The 24,361-nt window shown below is 38.0% G+C and overlaps 2 protein-coding genes across 25 annotated transcripts in view; both read left to right on the top strand.

The window, feature by feature from the left end:
- Window positions 1-12,822, top strand: part of SYNJ1 (synaptojanin 1) — a 63,715-nt gene extending 50,893 nt beyond the window's left edge. For 7 of the 23 annotated variants that reach the window (XM_065862561.2, XM_065862560.2, XM_065862564.2 and 4 more), the window contains 5 exons: window positions 1,638-1,676; window positions 1,773-1,843; window positions 4,251-4,359; window positions 5,030-5,277; window positions 9,653-12,822. In XM_065862561.2, the coding sequence (XP_065718633.1) occupies window positions 1,638-1,676; window positions 1,773-1,843; window positions 4,251-4,359; window positions 5,030-5,277; window positions 9,653-10,507 (1,322 nt within the window). In that variant the 3' untranslated portion in view covers window positions 10,508-12,822. Of the gene's footprint in view, window positions 1-1,637; window positions 1,677-1,772; window positions 1,844-4,250; window positions 4,360-5,029; window positions 5,278-7,541; window positions 7,566-9,652 lie in introns of all 23 variants that reach the window. The other 16 variants (XM_065862575.1, XM_065862574.1, XM_071810534.1 and 13 more) reach the window with 7 other exon arrangements.
- A 98-nt stretch (window positions 12,823-12,920) lies between these two features.
- Window positions 12,921-23,557, top strand: CFAP298 (cilia and flagella associated protein 298). 2 transcript variants are annotated; one of them, XM_065862577.2, is made up of 8 exons: window positions 12,921-12,995; window positions 13,206-13,352; window positions 15,584-15,751; window positions 17,533-17,600; window positions 19,719-19,877; window positions 20,371-20,502; window positions 22,690-22,785; window positions 22,886-23,557. In XM_065862577.2, the coding sequence occupies exons 2-8, from the start codon at window positions 13,214-13,216 to the stop codon at window positions 22,994-22,996; spliced, it is 873 nt and encodes a 290-aa protein (XP_065718649.1). In that variant the 5' UTR covers window positions 12,921-12,995; window positions 13,206-13,213; the 3' UTR covers window positions 22,997-23,557. The 2 variants fall into 2 exon arrangements, with proteins under 2 accessions (XP_065718649.1, XP_065718651.1); XM_065862579.2 differs by lacking the exon at window positions 12,921-12,995 and adding an exon at window positions 13,002-13,094.
- The last annotated feature ends 804 nt before the right edge of the window (window positions 23,558-24,361 follow it).

The raw sequence follows: 24,361 nt of genomic DNA, 5'->3' as shown, positions 1-24,361 counted from the left end.
TAATATTGTTGCACTTGTGATACTAAAGGTGGTTTCATGAAGGTATTTATTGTGTAGGGTTTATTTTCTTTTATTTAACAGTTTTCAGACAGGCAAGTTGCTTGCCACTTTTCAACCATGGTGTGAATTGTTATAGAAGGCAGTCTTCCTTTATGAAAAATGAAGTGAAAATTAGACTGCACTAATCAAGAACAACACTTTGGAGCCTGACTCAGAAGAAGAAGCTGTAGCTGACTGATTGCTAGAGTAAATACTATGCCTGCAACTAAATCAAGAAACTAGGAAGGCTAATTTTTCCATAAAGAACTACATATGTTCGTATGTTTTGGGGAGAAAAAATTCCATTGAAATAATTTAGCCTATAATTTAATGTTTGTATTGCTTCCTTGAGAGATGTAAGTACAAAATACAGTGTATGTATTTTCATTCTGGTGCCTAAGTGTATGTGAGATACATTTATGAGGAGCATCTCTCTTGCATTATTCTAGTTGGAATATGCACATATAGTGCTGAATGGGTCCTGTTTTAGCCATGCCAGTGGAGTTATGTTTTGGGGTTTCTTCGTATTCCCTCATGAATGGCACCCTTTGCAGCAAATATAGGTATAGCAGTGTAAGTCCTAATATAGCTAAAATCAAGGTGTCCTCCTCTATGTTACAATTAATTTTCGCTGTATTGCTGGTTCATTTTTCTGAATTGGCAAAGTCACTATATGCATAGGATAGTTCAGGTTGGAAGGGTTGTCTGGTGGTTATCTAGTCCAACGCCCTGCTCAAAGTAGGATAAACTAGTGCCAGGTTGCTCAGGGTACAAGTTGCAATACTGAGAACTGTACCCAGAAGCCCATTCTAACAGGTTCTAAGAAAGCAGGGTTGTCTGAAAACTGGAAGTCAATTTGATAAACTAAGTGTCTTATGTACCACAGAATATTCCTTCCAGTTACTGTAACTGACATGGTGATTTTACCTTCCTGGGAAATAGGCAACAGAAACACAAGCCAGAATCGTAAACCTCTTTGCCTGTTAGAAATTGTGCACTTTTCTGAGGTAAAGGTAATTTTTTCATATCTTGCACTTCACAACTTCAATGTTGCATACAAGGCTGTCGTTAGCATCAGCATGTAAATGTTGAGGTTGGTGCTGTAATATATTTATCCCATAAACAAAGACACTAGGTTCAAGAACTTTGGTGTAGACCCTGAAGGTTGCTGAACCATGTATGATTAGATGTACTCTTCTGATCGCATGACTTTTGAATCAGCATGTTACATAAGTTCTCTTTGTTTTAAAGACTGCTGTTAGAATATCTGCAGAATATACTACAAAAGAAAACAACTGCTTCTAGCACAATTGAGAACACAGGGTGCCTGTACAAGTGGGCATCTTTAGCTTACAACAAATAGGAGGTGATTTGACTTAATTTGTAATTCGAAGGGTCATATTGCCTCACGTGTGCCATGGGATAAGAGTGTGCTAGAGTAACAGCATAGCTGATGGTTAGACTTTAATATGTAAAAACTTAAATCACTAATGTCTTTTTGCTCCCGTTTCCATTAGTGATAATGTGCCAGTGCCATATAATACCCATTTCTAGCTTATCTAACAAAGATAATCTAATTTTTTTTCCATGCTTCAAAGCACCAAAAAGTCCTGGAACACAAAGAAAAGATAACTTAGGTAATACAGATATAGATGCTTTGTACTAATTATAATACAGAAAGAAGTTCATTTTGAAATAAGTTCTAAGTCAGCAATCTCTGATATCTGTTCCAGTTCGTAATCAGCCTCCACCTTCAACTGGAATTTCAGGCGCAGGAACTGCTGGATATGGTACAACCAGACCGGTAGGTGTTTTGTCTTAAAATCATTCTTCTCCTAAGTTTCAGCAGTTTATTACACTGGCAGTGGGGTTTTGTAAGTCATAACAGATGTAAGAAAACTGCAAAATTAACTAGTCATTTTATAGCTTATATGAGTTAATTCCCCCAGCAATTCTTGTCTGTTGACTAAAAATACTTCAGAATATATATACTGGACATTACTTTATTGTTTTGCACTCTACGCAATCACTTCATAGGCTCCCAAATTATATAGTATTTTCTGTTCACTTTCAAATAACTGTGAAGGGTGAAGTTATTCTTTGCATTGTATGTTCCTGTTGACTATGTTGCTGATTTGGTATGATAAAATGTATTATCTTCTGTGCTGAAATGTATATCCTGGTGGCAGTTAATTGGTTACAGGCAGTTAATGTATTATATAGGCAACTGATACATTGCTGATTACTTGATGTGTAATGGAGTTCTGTACCTTGTTTTAAAAATTAATTTTGATAAGATTCTTCATGTAAAAGTGAAACATTCAACTATTTCAACAAAATATTCAATAAACATTAGTTCTGCATTTCATTCTTTATTTGTGGAATTGAAATGAAGGAATTGAATGAAGGATTTGTGGGCACTTGGATGCTTCACTACAAGCAAGAAATCAAGAGATGGAAGACATCTGCGTTATTTCTATTAACAGCACCAAGTAGGAGCCTTGTGTTAGGGAAGGAGAAAGTGTTTTAATATCTATAGGTCATCTTAAAGAATTACTAAGAAATGGTATTGTTTGTTGATAATTCTTTAGACTTTGCAGCGTATTTCAGAGGGAATTTTTGCAGCAGCATGAAGGACTTTTCTTGGTACGTCTACATCAACCACAGCATTCGTGCTTACTTTGTTCCCTTTGTGTGAGTTCCAGTCTCTTTAACTTAGATCATCCCTCTTTATACCTGGACATTTTTCAGACTAAAAAGCAGCAAAAGTTGTCTCTTTCTTATTAGTTTCTTGGTCATTCGAGAACTTTGTTTTCCATCTCCATTATCCCATTGGGATAATGTTCACAAAGACATTGACAGGATGGAGAGCACAGATGGGAGTTTTTGGTAAGGCTGAAAAGCATTCTGCTTGCATAAATGTCAGTGGGATAGATACCAATGAGTTTTTTGACCTATGAACAAATACTGCACCTTTTCTTTAATGCTGTATCTTTCTTCCAGGTAAAGTGTTAGACGAGTTTTTGTGAATGAGAGAGAGTGTGTGAAGAAGCCGTTAAAATAAAGATCATAGAATCATAGAATGTCCTGAGTTGGAAGGGACCCACAAGGATCATCGAGTCCAACTCCTGTCCCTGCACAGGACAACCCCACAGTTCACATCATGTGTCTGAGGACGTTGTCCAGTTGCTTATTGAATGTTGTCAGACTTGGAGCCATGCACCTAACCACAAGAGTTTAAGTTAAATCTGTATAAATTTGTTTAATAAATGGTTATAGAGTTCCTTTTCCACCTTTTAAATGAGCAAGAAACAAAAGAATGCTACCAGCAGTGCAGGGATACCAAAGTTCTTGTAGAGCTTAAAACAGTTTTACCTTCCTGCTATTGCCATTTCTATAGAATTCTTGTACAGTATTGAAACCACTGAAAGCCGCCACTGAAATCACTTTCTGCTTATTCATTTTTTTTAAAGAGACTGAATCTCACAGTGAACAGTTCTTGATCTTTGCACTTTTATGTTATTTTCCCAGAAATGTAAAATGTCCTCTTCTAAAAATCTGGGTAAAGAAAACATAGTATACAGAGGAAATAATTTATTAATATATCACTATATGGCCCACTTTTGTTGTTGTTGTTGTTGTTGTTGTTAATGAGGAACAAGAGTAACTGCCTTATAGTTAGCAAACAGAAGTTTCAGAGAAAAGAACTAACCATGGTCTTATATGCATATCTTGGACTTTCACTACATAAAATTGACTGTAGCTGCTGTTTGCAAATGGCAGGCTCTAACTGTAGCCTAAAAGGTAGATGGTGTCTACAGTCTGCATTGACAGTAGGTTGTCATTGTGTCCTTATGAGATCTCCAAATAAAGTAGTTGTTGTTTTTGTTGCTTACAACAATTTGCAGATTTAGGTAAAATAACCATACTAAGAGTAATAAAATAATAAGTATTTCAAACATTGTCGCATGGGTAAATATTTATATAAAGTTGAAAACTGTTGTAAAAATTCTTTACTTTGAATTGAACCCTCATAATGTTATGAGAATATATTCTTTGCTTTTTTATGTGCATTAAAAAATTAGCTCAGCAACTGTTATCAAATAATGTATTTTTCACAGAATCCTAATCATCTTGAATCATTTAACAGTAGATGACTACAGCTCCAAAGTAGAGCTAAAATAATTTCTTTTTACCAATTATTCTGTCAGACTGTTCCACCTCGAGCTGGAGTTATTAGTGCACCACAAAGCCATGTCCGTCCCTCTGGGGGAAGACCAGCCCCTGAAACTCAAACCAAACCAGCTGAACCACCAAGGGGTAAGTTTACTTTAGAAGTTAAATATTTAAGTTACTATTCAGTCAAGAGGTGCTGTCTCTGGTTTGAGTGCTTTGTTTTCAACAGATGTCTTTGTTTTTCATTAGAAATTAAGATTCTCTAATGTAGTAATATTTGGCAGTTTATGTTAGTGTTGATTATTCACAAGTATTGTAAACCCTTATCAGATAATAGGCAGCAGTCAGAGGAGCTCTAAACCCACAGATTTCATGCCATCAGAAACTTTGATCGGATTGCTATGTTCTGGTCTGGGCACATTGGTGTGTCCTGTCATAGGTGTTGATCACTGGATTATTCTGTGAAGTGGTTTCTCTGTAATCGTAACATTTGGAATAGTGTTTATGTTTCACTTTCAAAGCCATTTCCTAGACTTAAATAGTTTTTAAAATTGTATTAATATAAAAATATGCATTTTATAATAGTGTCTTCCAAAATGCTTTTAAATACAACTGAAGTATATTTAAGAATTACATGGTTTCTGGTTCTTTATTTTGTATCTATAGTAACAATTTTTACTGGTGATGACTTCTAATCTAGTGGCCTTGAACACCCATCATTCTTATAGCACCTTCTGCAGTTCCGTCTCGTACTTCCACAGCCACGTGTTCTCATTCTTGCCGTTCCTAAGATTTCTATTACGATTCTTTGCAGTGAAAACCGCTGCAAATATACTTACAGGCTCACCAGTGCTTCCTGAACCACTAAAGCCTCAGGCTGCTGGACCCACTCAGCCCACCACTCAGCCACCACCTGTGCTGAAGATGCAGGAACCTCTGATACCTGTGGCATCACATCCATCTCAGACAAGTGCCCCACAAAGTCTGGAACCCCCACAACCGCCTCCTCGTAGCCGATCGTCTCACAGTTTGCCTTCTGAATCTGCTCCTTCGCAGCAGCAAGTAAGTAATAAAACCTTGTATATATGTTTTTTCATTAAGTAAATTAACACAGCTTGTACTGAATGCTGTGGATGTGTGAAAAACTCCTAAAGCAAGCAAGCAAACAAAAATAAAGGTCAAAAGATTACATTCAAAGATCATCAGGCTCTAGTAGGATAACACTTAATTGCTTATGTAGTGTCCATGAAAAACTAAGATCTCAAATACTAAACATATAACTTAAGACTTTGTATGATGACTTATAACTTAATGGACACCTTGTTCTTGAAGTTACATTGTCATTTGGCAGCTTTGTATGGAAACTCAGTCTAAGAAATTTCATTTTATTATGACACATGCATGACTTCAGCTCTATAGTAACTAGCTAACTGAGGTTTTGATTATAAAGTAAGCTTTATGGATTGCATGATGTGGTGGTTTATGTTGATAATAATTCATTACAGGAAGATGATACTGATAGATTCTTAATAGAAATACATTACTCCCCATTCACCAGTGTCAGTTAAAATATAGAAAGATATCAAAACAATCTGAACATTTAATACAGTAACATAAATATTCTGTTCTGTGGGACCATTTAGAGTGGTATTTTGCAAAAAATCCTTTTTTCTTTTCTTACTACTGTTTAAAAAATGCAGAAGTAGGTTTACAGTGTTATCTATGTATACATAAGGCTAAACTTCTTCTCTAAAGGCCAGTGCTGTTAGTTTTTACAGTATCAGGTCCTAGGCCAGATAATACACTACTTGAATAAAAGCACAAATTTATTGAACCTGATGGATTTGTGCCCAGTTCTTACCAAGAGTAAGTTTGTGGGGTTTTTTTTAACAAACTCAGCTGTGGATATTTTTAACTACATAAGTTTTCATCAGTATTTTAGATTTTACCTTATCTCTACATCTGAAGCCCACTTTCACTAAAGCAGTTAGTTAATACCTATTTTGTATCACAATCAAGCAGCCAAATTCAGTCCTCAATGACTTCATTTTGAATTCTAATTGAAAAATCTAAATGCTTTTCCTTTCTTCCTGCTGAACCTCTCTCTGCCTGTTAACTTTTTTTTTTCCATTTTGGAAACTTAGGCCAAAAAAGGTGGATATTTTTGACTACACAGATAGAATATCAGGACTTCTTGCAGTTTGTTAGAAAGTATGAAGTGTTGCCAGCAAAGAATATACATGGAGGCATAAGGTGCTTGAGGAACGAACCGATTTTGTGACTAGAAACAGATTGGTGGAAGAAGTGCAAGCAGTTCTCTCGAAATTATTATGAAAATTACATTTATCTGTGTGTATACACAGCAATCAAAAATATGTTCAAGAACACTGTAAAGAGGTTTTTGAGCTACGGAATGCTGTGACTAGATTGTTAACAATATACAAACCCGCTAGTCTAAGGCTAGTTCAGGGAACTATAATTTTCTCTGCAATCAGATTTCTTTGATTAACACAGGCTCTGCAATCACAAGGAAGGCCCGCTTTCAGCTTCATTGATTGTCTGCAGGTTAGGGTTTTTATTTCGGTTTCTTTTAAATGTTTCTTTCATTTCTTGATTTTTGTTTGTAAATACGAAGTTTTCTGGGAAAAGGTCTTTACGTAAATACAAAATCTTTTGAGAGGTAGTGGATTCCAAGCCCATCCTTTGATTCAAAGCTCAATTGTGATATTTAAGAATCTAAATCTCGCCTTATAAAAATAATTGCTTGCATACCGTGTGAATATTCAAGACTCTATAGATTACTGAGCAATACTTTCAAAACCAAAAGTAGTTATTTTAAATAGTTTTATTTATTGTAAATTAAGGAGATTTGGGGTTTTGATTGAATGAGAAGTCTTATGTTTTTTTCAGCTTGAAAAACTATTACTATAGAAGAGTGATTATACACACACAGTTCCCAGAATGAGGGCTATAGTGCTCTTCATGTTAACAGATGGTTAGAATTAGACCATCAGTAGTCCAACTCTTATAATCAGTCTTCAAAAAAAGCCACAATCAGCTGCACAATGAATGTCTGTATGGAAATAATGCCAGAATTAGCTTGAGCTGGGTTTTCTGACTCTTAATGGTAGAGCTTGTAAGTCTTACAATAGAATACAACAGAAATTTAAAATTTAGTGTAGTGTGTGATAGATATTTTTTGTTTGTATTCATATGTCCAAAAATGGCTTTGTGAAAACTTGAAGTATTTTTAACTTGAGGTTGCTTTGTTACTTGGATTTTCTTCCTAATTTTCTTTCCTTTGATGTCTGTTTCTCTTTCACAAGCAGGAGCAACCATCAGGGTAACAGGTATCTGACTATTTACCAATCTTGTATGTGGTCTCCATCTATTCAAGCAGAAAAGATGTATGAATCTTGTTTTCATACATCTGCAGTCTCATCCACGTTAAAAATCACCTGTCCCCATTAATGAATTGACTGTCATACCATAGTTTGCTTTTTCTTTTCATAATGCAATTAAAATTGATACTGTTAACTGTATTTAGTAGCACCATAGCAAATATTGTGCTTCATCATCTTTTATGAAACAATTAGAACCTCACGTATGTTGCTTAGTCACTGCTGAATCTCCTGATCTCAGTCCATCTGGAAAAAAACGAGTAGGTGTTGGAGTTAACATTATTTTTTAAGGCAAATAAATCCTGATGCTGTTGCACTATCAAAGTTTTTTCAAAATAAACCACATATTTCACGTTTCTCAAAGAACCAATAACTTACTGTTAGCCTAAGTAAAATATACTGTTTGTTACAATTTTAAAAGCATTTGGTTCCAGATTATTCAGAGCAAATTCTACTTACAATAAAGACCAACTGGGATTCATAGTTTCTTTGGGATCTTGTACTTTTTGATTACTTGGTTGATGAACACAAGACTTAACCAGCTGGTGCCAAGCTGCATTTGATTTATATTCTTTCTACAGTTCAGTTTTTCACGTTTCCCCCCTCAGTTACTTGATGCTTTTGTTTTGATATTATTTTGCAAAACACTATATACATATAAAAATACCAATATTGAATTACTCTGTTTATGGTTTGGTAACATGAGCCTTCATCTGTTTTAGAAACTCTCTGACATAGTAGTGCCAGGGATGCACGCAACTGACATTATTATTTCCTAAAAAACATCAGAGCAAATGCATTGTTGCTAGCATGCTTCATTTCTCCTGCAAACCAATTCACACTACAACTACAATTTTTTGAAGGAAATTGTTATGTTGGTTACATTGGGAGGAACAATATTCTTATTATTCCTGGGAGTCTCTAAAGCCTGCAAACTAATTTTGCTTAGCTGCTTAGGCAGTAGTTATGTGGAGACATGCCTCAAACTATTAATGATAAATGCAGTAAAACCAAGATGCTTAAAGACTAAGGTCAGCCTATAATAATATTGTATTTTAGTTGACAGTTTTAACTAGCATCCTAGTTCAACAAAACATTAGTTAACAGAATTGTCATGCTAAATATCCAAACTTTGGATATATTAAGGTGATGTGTTAAAATGGCAAATTTGTGAAATTTGAATTCTCAGAAGCTGTTTTAACTTAAGCTTAATTCTTTGCATTCGTTTTATAAGGGAAAGCTCCAAACTCTGTTCTGTCAGTGTGATGACTTGAACAAAGGTAGATAGTCTGCCTTTTGGACAGTTGTTATAAGGTATAAATGTTGCATCGTTGTTTGCAGAAATGTATTAAAATAGGAATATTTTGTTTTTAAAAGATGAGAAGTTCTGTGGAAAAAAACTCTGTTGTCTCCATTTGGTGTTATTCTAAACAATGATAACTTGCCACTTTAAAATATTAGAAACTGATGATTGTACATTCACATGTCAAGAGGCACTGGAGATGCCTACAGATGCACACATATACGTAGAAATGTCTGAAGGGTATATACTAATAACACTAATTTTTCCTTTCATTGTGATGCTTAAATATTGCTTGTAACATCAGTGTCATAATCTCTCAAACAATGAAACCTAGAGCTTTTTATTTCATATTTGTGCTGGGTTATCACTTGTTTAGAATTCAGGAACATTTCCCAAATTTCTTAAAGATTTTCTTATACAATGGTCACAAGTGCTTTTGGCTAGGATTCTGACCTGCATGAAGTAGAGTCAAGCTGCATCAACCAGCAAGGGGGAAAATTGTGTTTAACAACTCGTAGGCTTTTTTTTCAGAAAAGGGGTTAAGAGTTATTGTTTTCCAGAAAAGAAGCAATCATTCTACTACAAGTGCATTGTGCACGTTGCAACCAAATTGTATTGAGGTTTCGGGTTAAGAGCTTCTTTTCTTCTCATAAGTAGAGTGAGAACTGGGGAGTTACTGATAATCTCAAAACAGCCAGCTGCGTGATTACTAAGCACCTTGTTTTCTTTCCAGACTAAAACAAATGGAACATACTGCACTAAACTTGAAACGCAGTTGAACAGTGACCCTTTTGAAGATTTGTCATTTCAGCTGCTTGTGTCGAAGATGCAGACGTCTGTTCGAACATCACACCTTCCGACTTTAAACCAAAAGGAGTTGATACAGTTGCCTTCAGCAACACAAAGAAATGCTGATGCTTTGAATACCATAAATTGCATGCCAGCAATGCCTCCTATTCCGGCCTTTAACACGTCCCAGGAACATAAGCGCAGCTCTCCAAATCCATTTATTACTGGACTGAACTGCACAAATCCATTCACTGAAAGAACTCCTAGTGCTGGAAACCCATTTAGAACAGAAACACAAGAGTCCGAAATAACTTCACGTTTACTAGAAGGACGTGCCGCTTGCAATCCTTTCCCTTCTCTAACTCCCCCCAGCTGTAATACAAGCAAGCCTGTATTTTCTGTTGATGCACCCGAAAACACTTTTTGCTTGCGAAGTAAATCTCTCATGGTAAAAAACGTACAGCGGAAAGCATGGGTAACGTTTGATGATGAGGAGGAGAATTTCAATGCAAAGCTAAAGCCATCTAAAAGTGTTACAGATTTTAAGCAAATCAGTTCCAGGAAGTCAGCTGGATGTCCAGATTTGCTGTGCACTGAACAAAATACTTTTCTTGGTTCAGACTTTAACTTTGATAATGACTGGAATAAAAGTTCTACTGATTGCTTCTACACAATGCCAGCAAGAAGACCACCTGCACCTCCTGTCCCATCAAGAACAACCAGCAACAGATCCCCTGCAGATCCTTTCACTTCTTTGGCACCTAAGGTGTCACCAACGCAAGATTTTACAGAAAGATAGATGTTCAAAAAGATGAGAGGTTGCATTTGTTGCTACATTTATCCAGTAGAATAATTGGGCATTTGAGATTATTCTGTGTGCAATAATTAACTGTCAAATGCACTGAAACTTAACTTTACTCGTAAACAGCCACTATTGTTGGTGTATAAATTTTGCATATGTATATATGGTAGAGCACAAAAAATGGTCTGAAATTTATTAAAATCCCAATGTGATAGTATTTGAATAGACAGAGATAAGCAGGATGAGCTACTAATCTCATTAAAATATACCAGTCTTGGAAATAGTTTTTGCTTAGAGAGCTCTCTCATTTCCATTCCCCTTTGTGGAATTTCAAAAATAGAGGCTCCCTGCTGGTAGCCTCCCCACTCCCTTTTTACTGTTTTGTTAATTGATATTTATAAGTATTTACCAAAGAACTGCCAAAGTTTATTGAGATTTGAATGTTGACAAGTATTGTTTAGAAGTTGTTTGATTTATAACAGAGGCTATGGATATTTGTAAGGCTTATATTTGAATTTGAGGCACAACAAAAATAGTTTAATTTCAAAATACAAGCAAAACTGTGCACATTAATATATTCAATATTTGACTAACTTTCTGTGTCAGTACATTTCAGCTATGAAATACTATTGTGATATATATTCACTAGCATTACTTCAGCATAATTGTTCCATATCATCCAGTTATTCATTATTATTTTAAAGATACTTTTTTTCCCACAGATTGGAAAAAAATGATACAGTAAGCTTTCCCTCAACCTCAACCTTGGGTTTTGTGATACAAAGCAGTCTTTACCAGTTGCAGACATGATACGGGAGCTGGCTTGTCCCACTCTTTTGCGCGTTAGAAGGGCTTTCCTGCCCTGTAGAAAGGCCCGAGTGAAGGAATCGGCCACCATGTTGCAACATCAGAGAAGGAGAAAGTAATCTCGTGTGACTGGGCTTGTCCGCTCAGCATCCTCCCCCTCTGCTGGACTTACTCCTGTGTTTTTAAAGTCTTACTTTCAAAGGAAACCAGAGAAGAGTAATTTTCTGAGCTGAACAATATCATTCTGTCATTTTTGCAGTTAAAACTGAACGAGAGGCTCCTCCTCACCCAGAGACAGGGACCGTCCTCTGTGTGGTCCTGCCTTGAGGCTGATGAAAGCTGAGTCACAGTTCTACACATTATGCTATAAACACGCAATTCTTTCTGCTTTTATGATTTTCTAAAGCTCACAAGAGATTACATAAAACAGGATCTTTTATTACTTTGAGGCAATTTAGCTGATTTCCGTAGCTCCACCTAGGTATGCTATAAAACCCTGCAGTTCTCCTTACAATTGGCAGTGTCTTAGGGCAGGACCGGTATACGCAGCTGCAAACCTTCATCCAAAGCTGAATGTGTCACGATGTTGTCACTTCTTGGGGGACTGCAAACACATGCCTACACACATTGGCTTCCTTCTGAACAAACTGTTCTGGTTCTGCAAAACCAGGGACTGAAACACAACAGGTTAGCGTTATATTTATAGTAGCAAAATACATAATGACAGTACTTTTAAAAAGTTCTCAGATGCTATTGAAACATTATTTATGAAATAATCCACTCTTCCTTTAAACAGTATATGGTTAACCATGAGCTGCAGCTGGATAGAGAAGTGATGATAGTGAGTTTAATATTGTGCTTTTTTTTCTGTTTGGGTCATTAAACAGTACTCGTACATTTTAAACAGCAGTGGTACTATACTGTTTGTGCTTCAGTATGTGAATTACCTTGTTTTAAACTGTTGCTATAAACATCTGTGTGATTGGTGTTTTGGTATATTCTTACATTAGCAAACCAATTTTTGGGGTAACTTTTTGCTAGTGGGAGTTCCGTGATAAATATGTTCTTTGTTGAATATTTAATTACAGTGATTAAAAACTACTGTCTAAAATGTACCTGGTATATAGCACCTCTACACTTCACAGGATTAGAGAAGTTGATGGCAAAGTATGGCAGAGATCACAAGAAATGCTCAAAAAATATAGTGTGTGTATATATATATCTATCTATATATAGCTAACCACTGTGACCGTGTATTAACGAAAATAATTACTAGCAGGAGTTCTGAAAATACTAAGAATTAAAATTAGAGACGCTCAACACGTTTTCATGAATTGTGTGTTCCCTGTGGCAAATTACTCTGTTCAATGTGACGATGTTCTGGCTTGTGGCACACGAACTCTTCCCGGCTGCGCGACCTCTCCGGGGCTGCCCTATTGAAACCCTGTCTGCCCTGTGGAAGGGGGCGGTGTATTCATGAAATAAACATACCTGCCCTGAAGAAATTTTAGCTTTTTTTTTTCTCTTTCTTTGTGCTTCAGACGCCCTCTTCGCCGCAGCGCTTCAGGCAGTTATGGCTAGGAGGGATGGAGCGGGCCCTTTAAGAGGCAGCGGGAGGGCCGGAAGCGGAAGGGCGGAGGGCCGGCGCCGGGTGGAGTGAAGGTTGCTCGCCGCTCCGGTGGGCACTCGGGCGGTGCGAGGGGCGGGCAGTGGCAGCGGGGCGGGCTCACAGCGCCGGGAGCGGCCTTTTCCCCCCTGCGCTGCCTTCTCACCGCTGGTATCCAGGGACGCGGAGCGGTTGCTGTGGAGGGAGAGCGGACGGGCGGGCGGTGGCTGTAACGGCACTAACGGCCTCCCGCTCTCCCTCTCTCCCCCTCTCCCCTCACAGATTCCGACATGGTGCGGCTGCACGTGAAGCGTGCCGACGAGAGCCAGTTCCTGCTGGAGGCGGCCGGCAGCACCCGTCTGGCCGAGCTGGCGCCCCTCGTCGCCCGCATCTACAATGGGAGGCTAAAGGTGCAGCGCCTCTGCTCAGGTACCGGCCCGCCGGGCCCGTGCCCCCGGCAGCCGGCGGGCGCTGGCTTCTCCCCCCGTGTTGGAGTGGGCTCGCTGCCTGGCTGGGTGCGGAGCGCTGAGGCGGAGGGGCCAGGCCGCATTCAGTGCTTGATCTCCTGAGTAGTTTGTGCCCTGCTGCTCGCAGGCTGGGAGCTGAGGGGCGGCACTCGGAGGTTACTTGGCTGCGGCCTTGCAGGACTTCTGTACTGGCAGAATTTAAGAAATAACTCTCAAATCTTAGCCTTGCTGCAGGGAAGCCATCGCCCCTTAAATTTAGCAGAACTACACATCCCCACCGAAACTGTCAAATCGTGTGAATTCCCATTTTCTGGTATTTTACTTGTGGGTTTTGTAGTACTTTTTTTTTTTTCGAGGCTGTTTGGAGTTCTGACCTTTCTACTGTACGTGGCTGAAAATTTGTCCGTTGCACCCCGAATGGATCTGGAGTGCAAGTCTGATGGGAAGCAGCTGAGGGAATTGCAGTGGAGAAAAGGAGGCTGAGGGGAGACCTTATCGTTCTCTACAGCTACCTGAAAAGAGGTTGTAGCATGGAGGGTATTGGTCTTTTCTCCCAAGCAGCAAGTGATAGGATGAGAGGGAACGGCCACAAGTCATGCCAGAGGAGGTTTATTCTGGATATTAGGAAAATTTTCTTTGTGGTTGGAATAGACTGCCCAGGGAAGTGGTGGAGTCACCATCCCTGCAGGGGTTTCAAAGATGGAGAGAGGAGGGTCTTAGGGATATGGTATAGAGGTGGATTTGGCAGTGTTGGGTTGACAGTTGGACTTGGTGATCTTAAAAGTCTTTTACAACCAAAACGATTCTATGATTCTGTTCTGTGAAGTGCAGCATGTCCTGTCCCACAGTGGTTGCATAAATCCTTTGTGACCAGAGGTATACCCAATACGCAAACGGAATTCTTGTGTTTCGTAGTGCATGCATGGTGCAAGGCGTCCTCTTGCCATGTGGTGGAGAATCACTGGATGTGTCTAAATTGATTCTTTAGTTCAATTCAGGAGTTGGCTTTGAAAAACATTTATTGTTTTTCTCTGCTGACCACGCTTTGCATTGTGGCTAAGTCTGGGAACACATGAGCTGGAATTCCCTTCAGATGAGTCTGACCTGAAGGGTGCAGACCGTCTACACTTGATGAGCTCCAGCTGCAAATACATGTGTAGTGTAAGAAGCCATTTTGAGAGTAATTTGAAATAAAAAACATTCCAACCCCCAGATACTGTGGTTACCATATTTTCAGCTCTCTTATTTTCTACAGATCTGTTGCTGTTTCTCCACCGTAGTTGCTAATTTAATCTTAGCCTTTATGTTTTTATATGTGTGCCTATATTCCTGGCCAGGGGAACAGAATTACCATGTCTTGGGACTTGGGTTACTTTTGGTGTGTCTGTTGTGAGGTGGATATGCTTTAATTAATATGGTGATGGGAAAGAGGCTGGAGGGCCTTCAGGGAAAGAATGCTGTGAAGTGGGCTGACAGCTGGATAAATTGTCCTGGGGGAAAGTAGTGAGTGTAGCTTGCAGGCCATGGATCAGCTAGACAAAGGGGTTAGGAAAATGCATTTGTGTACTTTCTGTTTTCCCTGCATCAGACTGTGTGTTGTTAACCAGCATTTACACTTCTCTGTTGTCTCAGCTAGAATTCCCCTGTACTGTTGTTCCGTGGTTAGAAATAAATTATTATAGAGACTTTTGTTCCTTTTAAATTTTGTACTGGGTGTGAATCTGACCCCTTGGATTGGATGTCATATTGACAAAGTTATAGCAAGTCCAGTTACGTATTTTCTGAACTGCAAAGAAATCTGTTAGTGTATAACAATAAAATGTTTACATTTTGAAAGAAGTTGATTTCCCAAAAGTACTTTGAAAAAGGAATATGCAGTCAGCTAAAGCTAAGGAAATATAAAAAAGAAACAGTTCATGGCCGGCTAGTATTTTCTAGGCTTTCATACCTGTACTGTATAATTTGTTACATGGTTTCACATGTGTGTGAAATGTATGAATCGTAATATAATTACAGTGCATATATCTGTATACTTGTATTTGTACACATTGTTATTTATTCCATTTACATAACTCTAAAAACTGAAGGCTAGGAGTATGATTTTGCCTGCATGTATGCAATGTGAAAGGCTTTTGTAAACACTATGTTTTCAGTAACACAGATTTTTAATCTTGTTCTCTAACTGCTGTAAAGAGATGGAGGATCTGGCAGAGCATGGTGTTTACTTGCCTTATAATATGCAAGGACTGACAGATGAACAAATTGAAGAACTGAAATTAAAGGATGAATGGGCAGACAAGTGTGTACCAAGCGGTGGAAGCGTCTTCAAGAAGGATGAAATTGGGCGAAGAAATGGACACGGTAATCAAACAAATGTTTGTTTCTTTTCCTGCAGACCCAGATAATCTACAATATAATGAGGAACATGAAACCATAATTCTGGACCTTTCATTTTTACCTCACTGCCCTGGAAGAAATAAAAAATGGGTAGATGCTAAATATAATTTGATTTTAGGCCAGCATGCCAGCTGGCTCATGTTTATTTGCTAATTATAAAAATCATCCTATAAATAAACTATATTAAAGGCAGTTATAAATTTGTTTAGTAGCTATTTCAAGAGCCTGTTTTCACAATAGCTAAGCTGTCAGTTACATACATAAGTCTTCCATCTTGGATTAGGACTTGGTGTAATTTAAATTAAAAGCCTAAATAGTCATGTATCACTTCAGCACTTACGCTGTTTAGCTTTACAGCTGTAGTACTTGGAAGTAAACTCCAGTGATAAGTAAACAATTATCAGAAGCAAGTTTGACTGTTTCACTTTAATTTATTCTCCCTGTTTGTAAATGTATACTTGAATACTGTATTTCTCCAGAGGCTCCAAGATGCATAACAGGTTGTTTTTCTAATATTCCTCCATTTTTCTCATTCACTGGGACTCAGACTCACTGAACTCATTCCTGTCACTTTTTCTTTTTGCAACTGCTGCCAAGTGGTTTTGCCTCAGCATTTGATACGTGTATCGAGCACCACTTTAGAGTCAAGAGCCTGGGGACTGATTGCATGGAAGGGACCACTATTGTCTACTTGCTGTCTGTCCCTCTGCTCTGGACACCGCACAGACACCACAACAGCTCTCATTTGGCCCACAGCCCTTCAGACATTGATTGCGGGACAGCTCAGTTAAGCATGAATCTTTGAATTACTCTTAACCTGTAATACACAAACTGCTTACTCCAAGTGTCTTATTTTAGGGAAAATAATTCTTCCAACACATGTTGCCCTATCAAATTTAAGCCTTTGATGAACTTGCTTAAGAGCTTATGTTATTGGCAAATGTTTTCCCTCCTGTGTTCTCAGAAACAGCTGAGTGTCCCGTATGTAGGCATGCAGACAAAGCCTGTCTTCTTTCACATGGTTGTCAGCAATGTCACGCCTTACAGCAGAAGTTTGCAAGCAACATTAACATAAGGACAGTACCACTAGTATTGTACTTTGGCATTTATTTGTCAGTGGGAAGACAGCAATATTGAACAATGTATAAATGCGGGCCAAACTAAATACTATCAAATGATGCACTTAAATATTCAGCTGTGAATGAGTATGCTTTAAGTGAATTTTTCTGTTGAGGAGAGGCTTTTTATAACAATTAAAATAGATAACTTTAATGTGAAATGCACATTGTATTTAAAAAACGTTTGAGATTTTAATTAGAAAAAAAAGAAAACTCCAAGCTGTTGTCCCTGGTTACAGCATGTCTGCCAGTAAAGCCCACAATAGTCCTAAGTATGCCATGGGAAAGTCCTGGTTTTGGTTGTGGGGGCTATGAGGTTATGGTGGTTGTTTTCTATTTAGTACCTTTGTCCCAAATGAAGTTCCAAATACCAGTCAGGTGTCTTTGTGGAAAAGTCAGTTGGGCTCTCCCAGAAGAGATATTGTTGGGTTTTTTGTTCATAAGTTAGTCAGAAATGTGGCAATGAACTATCAAACTGGTAAAAAGGTTGCAACTTAATAATATCTCTCTTGCTTTGTGATTTAATAATGTTTCATTTGCTTACCATAGAGCATAAGCTGGTCACATTGTTTGCTTGGTTTCTTTATAGCAAGTGTAGCCTCTTAACTAAGTGTCTATTATTTTTAGCTCCAAATGAAAAAATGCAGCAAGTTATAAAGAAGACAATAGAGGAAGCCAAGGCATTAATCTCTAAGGTGAGTTTCCTGAAGTAACATGTGGTATGTGGGACTTTCTTAATAGGTTCTGTGTAGTTGGGCAACTTAAGGAAAAAATAGACTTTTTCAGGGCAAGGGCTGACCGTTTTTGACTAGTATCACAAAGTGATGTGAATAGTCTAATAAAAACTGACATTTCTGTTAATGATTTTCTTAATGGCTTTTGGCAAGCTGGTTCAACAAGTTAAGGAATCAGATATTAAACTCCAAGTGAATGCTGGCAGCCAAGACCACATTGAATGATTAAATCACATTTAATTTTATCCACACGCTCTTAATTTGCTATTGATACATTCTTTAGGCAAATGCTTGTCGTGTTTCTGGTGAAAAATTAACTGCATTCTGCCATGTTCCTGAAATAAAATAACTTCTGCTCGTTAAGATAGTCTTTTGAGTTTTATGTATAATTAATTGAAGAATGTGTTCTAATCTCTTAGATTTTACAAGCAGTTGGGTTCACACTCAGTCCCAGTGAGTTTGTATGTTTAAAGAAAAGCGTGAGGATATGCCTTGATGGGGCTATGGTCTCAGTTATTCAACTTCACCAGACCTTTAGGTGCTCTGTGTTGTGTCTCAGCTTTCATATGACTTTGAAACACAAATTAAGTAACATTTATTATCAAATTTCTTCTTTGTAAACAAGTGCAAGTGATTTTCTTCTCCCTCCCCTCACAGTTCTGGTAATTGGTATGTGTAGAACCTTAAAAAAGCTTTAAACCAGTTATGCAAGTAGATGATGTTACTGAATTTTTAGTGTGGTCTGTGCACTTAAATTGGCCTTCTTGACTGTTCTGTTGCTGATAACAGTGTTGTATCAGTTATTTAGAGTGAGCAGCTCAGTGTTTCCAAGGGCCTCCAGCAGGCAAGTGAAGAGCTACCCTGTTGCCTGTCAGTGCTTCCAGTGCACTGAGTTGCAGCAAACCTCTCCTGAATTGAGGCAGGATTTCAGCCAGAGTGTCGAAAGTTCTAGCAAAATCTACACAAAATGGGAGATGTTTCAGATTAAAGCTTCTGGACTATAAAGATTTTCTCCAGATGGACTTTTTTTTTTTTTTTGCTGTTGGATTGCATCCCATCAGCTCTGTTTCTAAACAGGGAGAAAATTAATAATGTGTAGTTTTACTTCCTGAGTCAAAAATATCTGCAGATCCTCCTGGGTGAAACTTCCAGTTATATACCAAAAACAATCAGAAGTTGCAAAAATGCCACACTGCATGCTCACTCCTGAAATTACTGCCATTCACTGATGAATGAAGTTAAGGGCAGTTAGGGAAGTGGTTTGTTAGGTTCATCACTTCATAATCACGAGAATGAAGACGTACGCCTGTGTATTTACCGGAAAAAAAAGTATTAAAAGTTGGTAATCTGAGATTGAGAAACCGATAGTACTTGTCAGTTAACTAGTTTAAGAATGTCCACAAGGAGGCAACATTCTCTTGCTCGCTTTTTTTTTTATAAACCTAGTTACTTAAAATATTGGAACTGTTAAATCTGTAAGCAAAAGCGTTTATTTCTTCTCTTCCAGATGCATCTTGGTTTTCCTCTATCCGTTGCAGTAGGGTTTGGAATGATCTCAAGTATCCGATCTTACGGATCTCTGCATAAGCCATGCAATTTGCCAAGCTTTACTCTTCTACTCAGATGTGCTCTATTTTTTCCATCAAGTTTTAGGCCCCTTCTCTAGCCTTCACTTGGATTCTGCTGGTTTGAATCTTGTTCATGAATCACAAGTACTTGGAAGAAAAGACTTCCCGTCCAGTTTCTGTGATCAGATGCATACTTGTTTGAATGCCTGTATCCCACAGACATTTGTTACTAAATGTGTTCTACACAATTTAGTTGAAGATCTTTTATTATTTTTTTTTTTTCCTTTTTCTTCTCCCTTCCCCAACCAGTGAAAGCAAACTGGAAGGGGCAAAAGTTTAGGGATGTATTCAGAAGTCAATATTCAAATAAGAAAATTTGCACTCCTAATAAGTTTGTGCAGCCAGTTAGCTTTGCTCAAATATCCCACTGTTGAACCTTTGAACTGACTGCAAAGCGAAGTCTTTTTACATATTTTTTTTTAATGACCCATGATCCCTGTCTGTGTTTCAGAAACAAGTTCAGGCCAATGTGTGTGTTACGATGGAGATGGTGAAAGATGCATTGGACCAGCTCCGAGGAGCTGTGATGATTGTGTATCCCATGGGATTGCCTCCACATGATCCAGTTAGGATGGAGCTTGAAGATAAAGAAGACTTGTCAGGAACTCATGTATGCAGTAATGTATTTAGATTATATGTGGTACCTGGGATAAACGCGTACTGTGCTGTTCTTTGTTTTATCAATGACGGTTGTTTTCATTTGCATGGCAGATTTTGTTTAGTATTTTTATCTGATAATTTCTGTAAAAGCACACCAACAGCTTATCTAGAAATAAGATGAATGAAGTTTGCTTGAAATGTCATACAAAGTTCAGGTAAGTCTGGAACTCATTTTAAATAACTTGTCATTTCTTTCTGATGCCAGTATTGAGAATTTGTTGCCTAAAGTGTTTATGTTAGATCAAGATTGAATGGAATATGAACAAAAATGCTAGAGATTAGTATGAGGAGAAAGATGTGACAGATGTATAGTGTAAAATTACACAGGCTTTTCTGTTAGGAATTCCAGAAAAAAAAAAAATCCTGGAAAACTTTTCTGATTTTGAAAAAAAGCAAAAAACAACGTCCTCCAACACTTCAGCTTGTTTGCTTATTTGTCACAGGCTGGACTTGAAGTTATAAAAGAATCAGAAGCACAATTATGGTGGGCAGGAAAGGAGTTGAAAGAGACGAAGTTGCTGTCTGACTATGTAGGCAAAAATGAGAAAACCACCATAATTGTCAAGATACAGAAAGTAAGTATCACTTGAAAATTTCTTCACACTATTAATCTTCGGCTAATTCCGTATGGAAGAGAATTGTCAGTAGGTGTATAAAATCGAATAGATGAGTTCCAGCTTCAGTGTCTTAGAACAGTACGTCTATTTTAAGGTTTTAATTATTTTATTCTAAGTTTTTCTTCTCTTTTTCATTTGCCTATCAGTTAAATACTGTAGTTGCTATTACTTGCTTCATAGCACTTTCTAAAGTACAGCAAAGAGGTATTTAAAAGTAGGTGAAATACAAACTGAAAAGTCTAAAAAAACCTCAGCTGGTTCTCAGTTCAGAACACTGAACAGAGCCAATCATTCAGTCTGCCCAGTTTTAATAATTGTACTTGTGAATGTTTTTGTGTCCCTATCCTGGCCTTTAAAAAGCAGTTTTAGAGTTTAGCGCATATGTGATGTGGATACCTCTCATCCCCTTTTCATTCTGTTCGTTGTCTGAAAGAAAGTGTCCGTAACTCAGCAATTTCCTGCCTGTGATGTCCTGAGTTTCTTGACAGCAGGTCCTCAAACTCTATCAGTTGCCTTGGAAATGTGGATGTCTCCTCTTTGAGAGGCCGCGGATTGTGAAAGAGCCCGAGCTTATGCAGTTCTGAAGTGTTCAGTGAGAATTTGCTAAGTGCTAGAAGGAAGAACAAGCTGCTGGGCCTGCACCACCCAGTTGCACTGTTGGCTCCAGCTCACCTAAAGCTCTCAGCTGAATTTTTTTAAAGAAATTAGACTTGCCAGTCATCAGATGTGCTGAAGCAGATGAGGCCATCTATATTAATTTAATTAATTAACACAGGTCTGAGTCATCCACTGGAGTAATGTGCTAAAGTGGGGCAAAGATCTGCTGCTCCTCAGCTTGTAGAGCTGGTGCTTCAGCAAAAGCCAGTCATTCAGTGTGCACCATTGTCTGACACAATGGTCATGTTCTTGCAATATCAGAATTAGCACCACATTCCTGGGGCTGTTCATTAGTTTTTGGACAATGTGATTTTGTGCTAACTCTGCAGTTGTGTTCATCTCAGAATGCCATGCTCAAGGGAAGAATAATTGATGTTTCAAGTGACTTTCAGAGCTTTTTCAGAAGATGCTCACCCAGTTTTTGTGTGTGTGTGTATATATGTGTATATATATATATATATATATATATATAAAATACCACATTCTAAGGGTGCTTTTGTGATTATCAAATGTCTCAGAGTACTTAACCATTGCTCAGAATTATTCTGGAGCTGCATTTTGCTTCTATGTCAGTCAGAGCTTCTCTGCCACTGAAAGCATTAATGTTTATGGCAGGTGTTATTATCTGCAGGTGTCGGCAACAGAATTCATCAAAGATGAGTCAAGTGATGTATGTGTTTGTCGTTTAGAAGACTAGAATTGTTTTCTCTTTCCTATTATGGTGACTGAAAAATTGCGTGACAATTTAACAGCCATTGAAGCATAGGCTCCCAGGAAAGTTGTCTTGCTGTTTAGTTAGTTGATGGACCTCTTCAGAGAATGCAAAGTAGTATGGTCATTTTCTATCTGACGAGGAATGCCTGCATTCTTGGCTTGGAGAGTTAATTTAAAGCACCTCAGACCCTTTTTGTTCCAGAGAGGGTTCACCATTTCTATTCAAACTGTTGTATTTGCTATTGTTGACAATAACTGTCATCAGGTACTTTCTACTGTGTGCATCATTTCTTCCATGAGACAGTTGCCTAGAAAAAAAAAAACATTTGCAGTAACAAACAAAATTTGTTTTATTTGTAGTGTTTTGTAACTGCCTTCTTTTCCTGCTTTACTAAGTCATATGGCATTTTGAGTTTGCATTAGCAGGGAAGCCGGAGATGGATGGGCCCATCCTGAGACATCTAGAATGGATGTAAAGCAGAGAGATTTATTATGTCTTCTACAGCAGAAGTTTAAGTAAAATAGTCTCAATCCTGTTTGTAGTTTCCACTGATGTCCACAAATTTGACAGCTTGATTCAGATGCTGAGATGAAAAAATAATTCTTACTTGAATGCAGCAGAAGTTTCTCAACATTTATTTTCCTGTCCTGTGGAAACTTATTAAATTTGAGAAACCCTATTGTCTGAAAGAAAGATTTTTCTATCTCTGCATAGCAGCCTCTCTTTCATATCGCAAACGCCATCATAAATAAAATTTATTATTTCCCTTTCAGAAAGGACAAGGAGCTCCAGGGCGTGAACCTCTGATTAGTCATGAAGAGCAAAAACAGATGATGATGTATTACTACAAAAAGCAGGAGGAACTTAAGGTAACAGTGTCTTTTTACTGCATGTGAGCTGTGCAGTTGTAGCCACTAACCTCAGGTCACTTTTATTGCTGTCACCTTAACCTCTCACTTCTGTTGACAGAAACTCGAAGAGGATGATGACGACTCATTTCTAAATGCTGAGTGGGCAGACAACCACGCTTTGAAAAGGCAATTTCATGGTGTAAAAGACATCAAATGGGGGCCGAGATGAAGCTCTGCAAACACCTTTTTGCCTCTTTAAGCTGTTTGGTTGATAGACTTGTTTGCAACCAGGAGTTGTGTTGTGTGCGGTAGATTCTGCTGACAAAAGCTGAAATTGTCACTTCTGTAGCAGATGCCTGTTTCAGCCTTAGGTTTTCAGTAAATGTTTACATGACTATGTAACGGTAGCAGCACTTGTCTCTGCGATGAATAGGATCAATCCTGTTTAAGTTCATTTTCTTATTAGAAATTTGTAATTTGAATATTGAAATATTAAGCTATTTAATAGATACTATATCTAGTAAATATGCACTAGAATGTTTGGTATTGTTTTGAGTGGTCTTTATGCTTTCTTCCTGATTCTTGCATTTCTTTTAGATGGTATGGTGTGTAGAAGGTAATTTATTTTAAAAGAAATCAGTTTTCCCAGGCTAATCCAGTGAAAGTTGGTGATTTTTGTGTTTGTTCGCATTTCAACATAGCTAGTTCCAAACTGTCATTTGAAAATGAGTTGATCTCTTAACAACTGTTTAAAGGAGATATTTTTATATAAACACAAATAACATGAAAATGCTTGTGGAATGTTTAATTTTCATTCTTTTGGTTTAGTTTTCACTGACATTGGAAGCCAACCTAATGATCTGATTCAGTTTAACAAGCTGTTGGCCATGATGTTTTTATAGAAAGATTGGCAGAAATCTGTTTACAAAACTAAGCAGTGTTTGCAAATAGATTGCATAGAGTAAAACCAAGTTTAATAGGGCGAGATCTCTAACATGGTAGTACTTCTAAGATTATGACTGGAATTGTTTATTTTCTAACAAATCAGCATTTTTAAATGATAAATTGTTAAATTTATTGAAGAGTGTTTCCACTAGATGCTTGATGTTTAGGATCCCATTACCATTTCTAAAACCTATCATCAGTCAGTTCTGGGTTCAAGACTAACAAAGGAAATGCCAGCAGGCCTGAAGCAAACGTTGTGTCTGTTTTTCAAGGGAGGATTCTGATTTGGGATGCTGCATAACTGATGGATAATTAAATTTCTAGAATTAGATAAGTAGATCATTAATGTTTAGAAACAAGTTGCTCAAGTTCTACACGTTTAGACTTCGGTATCCGTAAAGGAGATGCTTTTCTATGGAGGCAGATGTGCATCCTCATCAGGTCACTGAGCAGCGGAAAGCCAGGGTGCCCTGAAAGTGAGCTGGGTCTGTTCAGCCTGGAGAAGAGAAGGCTGAGAGGGGATCTCATCAGTGTTTATAAATATCTTAAGGGTGGGTGTCAAGAGGGTGGGATCAGACTCCTTTCAGTGGTGCTTAATGATAGGATGAGGGACAACGGGCACAGACTGAAGCACAGGAGGTTCCATCTA

The sequence above is a fragment of the Patagioenas fasciata genome, chromosome 1 (assembly GCF_037038585.1).
Source record: "Patagioenas fasciata isolate bPatFas1 chromosome 1, bPatFas1.hap1, whole genome shotgun sequence".
In the NCBI taxonomy this organism is placed as follows: Eukaryota; Metazoa; Chordata; class Aves; order Columbiformes; family Columbidae; genus Patagioenas; species Patagioenas fasciata.
Note: the sequence above shows the minus strand (reverse complement) of the source record. Positions and strands in the feature narration are given on the sequence as shown.

What these genes read in the sequence shown, in the direction of transcription:
- CFAP298 (XM_065862577.2), top strand. Translation starts at nt 13,214, where the DNA reads ATGGTGCGGCTGCACGTGAAGCGTGCCGACGAGAGCCAGTTCCTGCTG. An exon ending in CCAAGGCATTAATCTCTAAG is followed by an intron (nt 17,601 to 19,718) that starts GTGAGTTTCCTG and finishes TCTGTGTTTCAG; the next exon opens with AAACAAGTTCAGGCCAATGT. An exon ending in AAAAGCAGGAGGAACTTAAG is followed by an intron (nt 22,786 to 22,885) that starts GTAACAGTGTCT and finishes TTCTGTTGACAG; the next exon opens with AAACTCGAAGAGGATGATGA.